Source organism: Miscanthus floridulus, chromosome 5 (genome assembly GCF_019320115.1).
Source record: "Miscanthus floridulus cultivar M001 chromosome 5, ASM1932011v1, whole genome shotgun sequence".
Taxonomy (NCBI): Eukaryota; Viridiplantae; Streptophyta; class Magnoliopsida; order Poales; family Poaceae; genus Miscanthus; species Miscanthus floridulus.
In genome coordinates, this window is record NC_089584.1 from 86,150,094 (window position 1) to 86,159,232 (window position 9,139).

Genomic DNA, 9,139 nt, shown 5'->3' on the forward strand with positions numbered 1-9,139 from the left:
TCCACATGTGATAACTCCGTTTCGATTTTATAAAATTTAAAAACACTTTTCACGAGCGTGGCTCGGCGTGTTCCGACACCAACACGGTCGAAATTTCACGCGAGGCCCCGCACACGGCCTCAACATACTCCAAACATCATGAATATCATTTTCTGAATCGCCGGATTCCATTATTTCATGTACCTGCAGTTCAAATCTGGAGCTGCCGGAAAAAATCAAAGAAACAGAAAAAATCAATGGAATATAGCAAAATAAATCAAAATGACCCCAAACTTGGAATATATCATGTACTTACTGTAGCAAGGCAACACAAAAAAACTGGGATCGAAAATCGAAAAAAAAAATTAATTCTTTGCCGACTGCCATCAGTGGCAGTTGGCAAAGAGCCTTTGCCGACTGCCAGGGAGGATGGCAGTCGGCAAAGAATTTCTGAGAAAAAAATCAAAAATAACCTTTGCCGACTGCCAGGGAGCAGAGCAGTCGGCAAAGTATTTTTAAAAAAAATTAAAAAAAATAATTTTTTGAAAAAAAAATAATAGACCTTTGCCGACTGCGTCACATGCTGGCAGTCGGCAAAGGGAAAAAAATAAAAAAAAAAGAAAAACGTCGCCTTATCCGCTCGGCCCGCCCTCCCCTCCCCAAAATCCCGCCCGCCGCCGCCACCCAGGCCGCCCCCGCCGTCGACGCCCTCCCCCGCGCGGCGCGGCCCTCCCCGGCGGCGCGCCCCCGCGATGGGTCCCTCCCCGGCGGCGCGGGGCCTCCCCACGCGGCGCGGCCATCCCCGGCGGCGCGCCCCCCCAGCGTGTCCCTCCCCGGCGGCGCGGCGCCCTCCGCACGGCGCGGTCCACGGCGGCGCCCCCCGCGCTGGGCACTCCCCGGCGGCGAGGCGCCCTCCCACGCGCGGCGAGGCCTCCCGGCGGCGCGCCCGCCCCCCCCCGCGCTGGTCCCTCCCCGGCGGCGCCTCCCCGCGCGCGCGGCCCTCCCGCGGCGCGCCCCCCCCCGCGCTGGTCCCTCCATCGGCGGAGCGGCGCCCTCCCCGCGAGGCGCCGCCCCCGGCGGGCGCCCCCCCCCGCTGGTCCTCCCGGCGGCGCGGAGCCCTCCCCGCGCGGCGCGGCCCTCCCGGCGGAGCGCCCCCCCCGCGCTGGTCCTCCACGGCGGCAGCCGGCCATCCCCGGCGGCGGCCCCCCCTCCCCCCGCGCTCCCCCCCCCCCTGCGCTGGGCCACCTCCGTGGCGCGTCCCACCACCCCCCCGCGATGGCCCCCCCGCGCTGGGCCCCTCCCGGCGCAGGCCGCCCCGCACAGGCCACTCACCAGGCGCTGCCCCCGCCCCGATCCGGCCCCGGCCAGGCGCGCCGCCGCGTGCAGCTCGCGTCGGCCCCGAAGCGGCCGCGGCCTCGCCCCGGCGCCGTCGCTGCCCCGCCCCGATCCGGCGTGCCCCCGCTCCATCCGCCGTCCGCCGTCCGCGCGCCGTCCGCCGTCCGCGCGCCGTTCGCCGTCCGCCGGCCCTGTGTCGCCCATCCTCGCCGCGCCATCCTCGCCTCGCCGTCCTCGCCTCGCCGCGCCGTCCTCGCCTCGCCGCGCTCGTCCCCGCCTCGCCGTCCTCGCGCGCGCCTCTGCTCCACGCTCCGGTGACGCCGTCCGTGACGACGAGGTAGTAGTACTACTAGTAGTAGTAGTTTACTTTGTTAATACCTGCTTATATTTTCTGCATGGATTGGAAATACATTTGTGGTTGTCGGCCATCGTGCCTGACATGTATATGTGTTTGTCGGCCATCGTGCCGTCTTTTCTTGCAGGTTTGGTAACCTTCCCGTACAGGGGAGGTGCTGCCGAAATTTTTCGTTCTCACTAATTGTTTTTCTTTTTCAGGAGGGCTCCCATTGGAGGCTAGCCGGAGGAGCACGACTCGGCACTGCCCCGCTAGCCTTTCTTCACCGGCACCTGCGGTATGACCCCTCTTTCCGCCACATGTAGTCATAGGTCGCGTTACCCAGTTAGGCGTCTCCCGTCCGAAACGGATACGGTTGGAAGTATGCGTTCTTCGCATATGTATAACCGTATCCGTTTTGGATTGTCCACGTTATTTGGACAGCCCGAGGATGCGCAGACGAGGTTAGCTCCCATGTTCCGCTCCCGTCCGAGTCGGAGTTTCGGCAGGACCTCCCCGTTGTTCTCTGGATACACACTCTCCCCGCCGGGACGTGTATCGGGAGAACAGCGGGGAGGTGCTGCCGAAATTCCGTCTCGGACGGGAGCAGAGCATGGAAGCTAACCTCGTCTGCGCATGCTCGGGTGGGATTAGGACCTATCCTTCACCTATTAGATGGTAGGAGCGCGTTGTAGATGCACTTGCTGGTTTTATCACATGTTAACATTGCCGCATGACAGAGCATGGGTGACCGTGAGTGGATGTACTCGGGCTTCGCAAGTAAGAGCCACGAATGGATCAGGGGGACGACTGAGTTCCTGGAGCATGCATTTGGCCCAACTGCTAAAGGGTCGATTCGGATGCCGTGTCCCTGCAGCGAGTGCAGGAACAAGAAGAAGAAAGTAATGGCTCAGGTGTTGAGAGATCTGTTCAAGCACGGGTTCGTTCCAAACTATACCCGTTGGCACCACCATGGTGAATACCTTCCTATTAGGGACGAGGTGGTGCGACCCGTCCTCGAGGAGTATGATGGCGATGCCGGGATGGCAGACATGATGCCAGGGACTTAAGAATGCTTGAGCGATGGCAGATGCAGCGCGATGGAGTTGTCCAGGAGGAGGTACATGATGATGACTATGGAGACGATGAGGATGATGATGACAGTGATGACTTAAGGGAGCTCGACAATATTGATAGCGATGACGACGATAGTGATAGAGATGACGACTCCACGCCCGAGATATTGCCGTTCGCGGAGATAATTACGAGGCCATGTAATACTATATTGTTATTATTATGTTCCTTTACAAGTACTTGTCATTTATTTATGCTAACAGTTTTGTTCTTTGTCATTGCAGGCACTCGGCAAAATGCCAGGCGGACGGCGGCGGCGGCCGCATCGAGCAGTACGCTCGGCGTACCAGGTCCCCCCGCAGGAGACCGCCGACGACGACGAGGAGGAGGAGGAGGTGTTGGTGCGCGGGTCGTCCAGTAGGGGGTCCCAGCCCCCCAGCGGACGTCGCCAGGCGACTAGGAGGCTGCTATTCTCGTCCTCGCAAGGGGGGACGACATCGCGTGACGACGAGCGCGGCGGCGACGGCGACGACGACGACGACGATGACGACGACGACGGCGACGACGCGCCTACACCAGGCGAGACGGCTTCGACTTCGTCAGGCGTGGCCAAGGTGTACTCGCGCGGGCCCACGCAGCTTCCTAGGGTGCGGCCGCAATTCCACCAGCGCCCGGTGATCACACCCGTGGGCCAGACGTAAGTAACCATTATTGATTTCACTACTTGTTCATATGACATGTCAAAAATCGAACTGAAGACTAACAATTGTTCTTAATGACTCGTGCAGTTCCTGGAAGATTGTGAGTGGAGCAGGTCAAGCACGCCATATCAATGGCATCCAGGGCCTCCTGATTAAGGAGTACTACCCTGGCCTTGTCAACGTCAACGGCGAGATGAAGGTGCCCACCAAGTGGTCCCACTTCTACCTCGTCGAGGAGGGTGGCGAGACCATCGCGGCAAAGATAAAGAGGGAGTTTTGGGTGAGTCTTTCATCACACCGCATTGCTAAATAGTACGCATTCGTCGGACTTCTTGCAAAAAGGAAATGCTACATGATGTGTCTATGTGCAGGACTTCTTCACGTGCGAGGAGGGTAAAGCGGCCCAGGCAGCGCGAGTGCAGGAGGCGGTCTGCAAAGATCGTCTCAAGGACCTATACCATGAGGCGCGCATACAGGCCATCCGCGACTTCCACGCCAACGTGCTTGGAGAGAACATCAAGAAGCCCCAAATCCGCCAGAGAATGAACTCGAGGGAGGCCGACCTCACCCAAGCGCAATACGAGCAGGTAATTAAGTATGACAACATTCGTTCAGATTCCTTCAGTGAAACATTACACTAATCTTCTCGCATGTCAAATACTTGATGTCATGCAGGTGTGTCAGTCGTGGTGCGACAACCACAGGGAATGCTGGACGGAGATTGTGCGCATGTGGCGCACGGATGAGGCGTACGCGAGGCGCGCCGACCGTCAGGGCCGTCGCGCGCAGATGCGAGGGGTGTCACACCACCAAGGGAATCAGCCCCTCCCCCAGTTCGCGACAAGATGGGTATGCGTCCGTTCATGTCTTAATCCTTGCGCTCAATTGTCAATACTTGTAACCATGTTTGTGTTTTCAATGCAGACGCAGACGCACGGTGGGCAGGAAATCAACGAGTACACCGCGTACCTCCTCTCTCACAAGGGCAAGGCGACGGATCCGAACAACGTCTACAACCCGGAGGACGGGCCCGATGCGTACACCAACCCCACCGCCTACGAGAAGGCCACCGAGTACACCGTCGCGGCTCGCCAGCGCTACGGGGAGACGTTCGACCCCACCGCCGAGCCCCTGGACACAGACCTCCTGCAGAGGTTGGGACCAGGGAAGCAGCACGGCCGCTACTACATGGCCCACAGCGTCCTCGACCCGTCCCAGGTTCCTACGCTGACCCAGGTTCGATCCACGCCCACGAGCTCCAGCGACATCCCCGTAGCGCCCCGGCGGCAGTCAGTGTCATAGGTAAGTGCCGTTTCGTTCGTCGTTCACTCGTTTCGCACCTGTACATACAATCAACACTGCGGATGTAATATTGCAGGCCCAGATGGAGGCCAAGATGGAGGAGAGGATCGCCACGTTGCACGCGCAGATGATGGCGCAACAGATGGCTTACCAGCAAAGCCTGCAGCAGCACTACAACACTCAGATGCAGAACATGGCCAGCTTCTTCTAGTCCATGCAGACGCCCGGGGCGTCTACACCGCCTCCTCTTCCAATGTTCGCTCCACCGCCTCCTCCTCCAGAGTTTTTTCCTGTGCCTGCTCCTGTCGCTCCTGGAGGGACCCCGGTGAGTATATTGACTCTTGCTTTAACTTGTGCGTCCATGCTGCAGATACTAATGACATCACTTGGCGTTTAACTTGTGCAGGTACAGTCGGTGCGTTCGAACCCGTCTCCTGGAGGTCCCGGCCATCAGATGATGTCGTATCCACCACCTACACCCTATCCACCGTATCCACCTCCGCGTGGCCCTCCTCCGACGTACTCGTGGCCGCCGGTGCGCGGAGGGTGGCAGTACGCGCAGGCGCCTCAGTTTGGTCCAAGTGGGTTTCCGTGGGCAAACCCTGGGGGCTCTGGGGGCGGAGCGGACGACGAGACCGGGGACGGCGCGACGAGCTAGGTATTTGTCGATTCTGTTATCATGTATCCACCGTATCATCGAAGTTGTTGTCATGTATTTCTTTTCTTCGTTATGGACCTAGACTTGTTATGTTGAACTTCGTGTGATGGACGTCGACTTGTGGTGTTCGACGTGTTGGACTTCATGTGATGGTTGTAATGCACTTGTGTGGTTGTTATTGTGACATATATGTGAGATATATGTGATGTTGTGCGTTATTGTGATATATGTGGTGATGTTGGCGACAAATGTGATGAAATTGTGATATAAATGGTGCTACCGGTGCTTCTGGTGAAATTGGATTATAATTTGTGATTTTGCAGGGTTTTGATGCGAGAAAACAGAAAACAAAAGCAAAAAAAAAAAAATTTCCAGCTTTGCCGACTGTTTACAGTCGGCAAAGCTGGGCAAAAAAACCCCAGGACAGAATCTTTGCCGACTGCAATGGGAGGCAGTCGGCAAAGAGGTCAAACCTTTGCCGACTGCAACTCTGAAAGCAGTCGGCAAAGAACATTTCAAAAAAAAATATTTTCTTTCTTTGCCGACTGCCGAGCTGGCGGCCAGTCGGCAAACAATTTTTGAAAAAAAAATTCTTTGCCGACTGCCGAGGAACCAGCAGTCGGCAAAGCCTGCCGTCAGGGCTGACGGCGCCACGTGGCTATGCCGACTGCTGGCGTGGCAGTTGGCAAAGGCTTTGCCGACTGTGTGCCACGTGGCAGTCGGCAAATCCGCCTTTGCCGACCCAGGCTTTGCCGACTGCTCTTTGCCGACTGCCACGTGGATTTACGGTCGGCAAAGCCTTTGCCGACTGGGTTTATGCCTTTGCCGACCGGGGCAAGCAGTCGGCAAAGAGGCGTTTTCCTGTAGTGCCGGTAGTGTTCGGTGCGATTGGATCCACCTAACCATCGATCACTTGCTCCTCTATCATCGGGCCTAGTTGCCACCATTGCTGTTTTGGTTATAAAACATGCATCCAGACGCACGCAGATCACTCCTAGAAGCGGTTGAGCCTGTTTGGTGAAAATGCTAGGCCAACCAACCTTAGGTGGGGTCGCCGAGTGGGCACCTTCATGTACACGTTGTTCAATGCACTGCTATTGTGAACGAAGTAGATGTCCAAGGTGCTCCTCCAGATGGATTTGGTAGGAAATTATATTTTTAAGCTCAAATGGTGAGTCCTGAGTCCAAGTGCCATCCATTTGGTCCCTCGGATCAACACGACTTCAATCCTTCGCCCGCTGGCAAGTTGGCCATGTTTGACGGGACAAACTTTGCCAAGTGGAAGCACTTGATGAAGATTCACCTTGTTGGTCTCTACGCGGAACTTTAGAATGTAGTGAATATGGTAGTTTAGTAATCAGTCTTGGACTTATATATGCTAGATGTGGCTAGTGTTAGAGGTAGTATTTGGAACCCTAATCTTATTTGCTCTAGGTTAGCTAAGTGCTTTAGATTGGGAGAGGCTAGAGTAGAGAGATTTGACCTCCTCTTGATAAAGGGAGGAGGCTTGACCTAGTTTGTGTTGGTGAGATGGTTGGTTAGTCGAAGAATTTCTGAAATTCTCGAGTTCATCTTGTTTCCTCCTTTGTTTTCCCCTTTTTCGTGATCTTATCGAGCCATTTTTTGGTGATTTATGATCTGCAACTTTGGTTGATTTGTAGGTTTTTGGAGTGTTTTGGGACCCTTGGAAGTTATTATTCATATCATGGCTTTAAGCTCAACTCTTATCTCTCCAAAAGTTCTCATTTCTAGTTTTTTTGTGAATTTTTTGAAAATCTTTGTGATAAGGTTTTTAGGACGTCCTTGTTTGATCTTTAGGTGCTACGAGACATTGGAAACGTACATAGGCATTGCCTTTAGCAGATTTCCACAAGTACCTCGAAATCTGTAACACCCTCACATTGTACAATCTTTTGCTAAAACACTGTATGTGCATCATATTTATGTGTAAATATATGTAATATAGGGTGTAAATCAATTTACGTAGCTTAAAACGATCAACGGAAATGCTTAACGAAAGGTCGTTCGTAACGTATAAAAATTACTAGTACGTATATTCGTGAATTTTTACTGAACGAAAACACTATAGAACGTACATACGGAACTTTAGTAAAGTTGGAAGTACAAACCGTGTAGGTGACGATGAAATACTTGAGGTCAAAAAATGAATTCACTAGATAGCTTACCTAATAGCTTGGGAATCGAACTTGACGCTAATCCGATCAAGACTTAGTCGATTTCCTAAGTTTGAAAAGTGGTTTGACAAAGCTATGTTTGATATTTTTTGTAGGAGAATTGGATTAAGTAGTGAGGTGGTTTCATGACCTGTTTTAGTAGCTTAATATGCCCTCTTAGGAATTGCATAGGTGGTTTGGCGATTAGATCAACGTTTTGGGGTTTTTCGAACGCTTTAAAAATCGTGCGCATGACGTTCCTGGTCAGTTTTATCGCATGGACGTGGTCACCATTGCTCCTGTGCCGTAGTCGGCACGCCGGCCACACGAGCGAGCGCGCGTGCTTGGCCGGGCTCGGCTGGCTGCGGTGGCTGGCAGCCCTGGCTGGCAGTGGGCCCTCCTCTCCGTCGTGATGCACACTGCCGCTGGCGTCGCTGTTGGTGTCCTAGGGCCGTCGCGTCACGATGTGCAGGCTCTGCTCCGCTAGGAGCCATTGTCGTCCACGCGGGTGCCGTGGCATCGCATGGCCGCAGCCACCATCGCCAGCAAGCGCACGTTCATCTACGTCGCATCGTCACATCACGTGCACCCACCACTTGCGTCGTGGTGCCGCTGCCGTTGCTGCGTGTGCCTACTGCACCGGCACATGGCCAGGTCATCGTCGGCTTGCCAATTAACGCGCTGTGGCCGCACGAGCCATGCCGACTCGTACGCGCACGTGTAACCTTCCCGGTGTGCCCTTGTCCATTTCTTTTGAGTGGCATGCACCACTCTGCACCCTAGTCACATTCGTCTTTAATGGCGTCGCGCCGGCGTCACCGAGACGCGCCAAGGCCAGCTCGCAACGCCGGTCCAATCCTAGCAATTGTGCACGCCGGAAGTGCAATTGGGAACCTAGCTACGCGCCAAGCTCACCCACTTCTGCAGCCACACCATGTCGAGCTTCAATTTGGAGATTCCCCGCCGTCGGCCATCTTAAGACCGAACGGCAGCGCCCGTCCAATTCGCCTTGCACCGTCCACCTCCATTCAATTACTTGGCACTGTGTCTTTGCCCTATTCCCCTCCATCCCATGCGCACCCCATTTTCATCGCCACTGCCTTCCTGGCGCCGCTGACACGGTCGCACCACCGCTGTCCACCGCGAGGCTTGCCGTGTGCGCATGGCCAGACTCACCCGGTCCGTCCCCGGTCAAGTCACCACGTCGGGTAGGTTCTGGGTGAGTTGCAGATGCCCATTCTTGAGTTCGTTCACCTTGTTTGTGCCTTGGCTCATGGGAACATGGCCACCGCCGCAGGGAGGAGTCTGCCGTCGTGGAGAGAGCTCGGGACCACATCTTCGTTCAACGCTTCACCGCCCACCACTTTGTGTTCGTATCTAGGTGAGCATTGGCTCGCTATTGGGGGCGGGGAGGGGCTAGGCTGGCCGGCGTGACCGCCCAGTGCCGTCGTCGCCGCGTCGGTGTGCAGCGGGTGCCCGAGGACTTAGCCGTGGTGAAGATAGTTTGTTCCGAGGGTTATTTTGCTTAAATGCTGACTGTGGGAATAGTACCGTAGACCTCGGGGTGAATCATCGGTAGTTT

General features: G+C 55.5%; 2 protein-coding genes across 2 annotated transcripts; both read left to right on the forward strand.

Moving 5' to 3' along the window:
• The first annotated feature begins 559 nt into the window (after positions 1-559).
• LOC136454872 (uncharacterized) lies at positions 560-2,718 on the forward strand. Its single transcript, XM_066455121.1, has 2 exons — positions 560-1,651; positions 2,389-2,718. The coding sequence occupies exons 1-2, from the start codon at positions 560-562 to the stop codon at positions 2,716-2,718; spliced, it is 1,422 nt and encodes a 473-aa protein (XP_066311218.1).
• A 20-nt stretch (positions 2,719-2,738) lies between these two features.
• On the forward strand, positions 2,739-4,725 carry LOC136454873 (uncharacterized). Its single transcript, XM_066455122.1, has 6 exons — positions 2,739-2,922; positions 3,026-3,419; positions 3,511-3,703; positions 3,795-4,010; positions 4,099-4,272; positions 4,348-4,725. Exons 1-6 carry the CDS (start codon positions 2,739-2,741, stop codon positions 4,723-4,725), a joined length of 1,539 nt encoding a protein of 512 aa, XP_066311219.1.
• Positions 4,726-9,139: the final 4,414 nt, after the last annotated feature.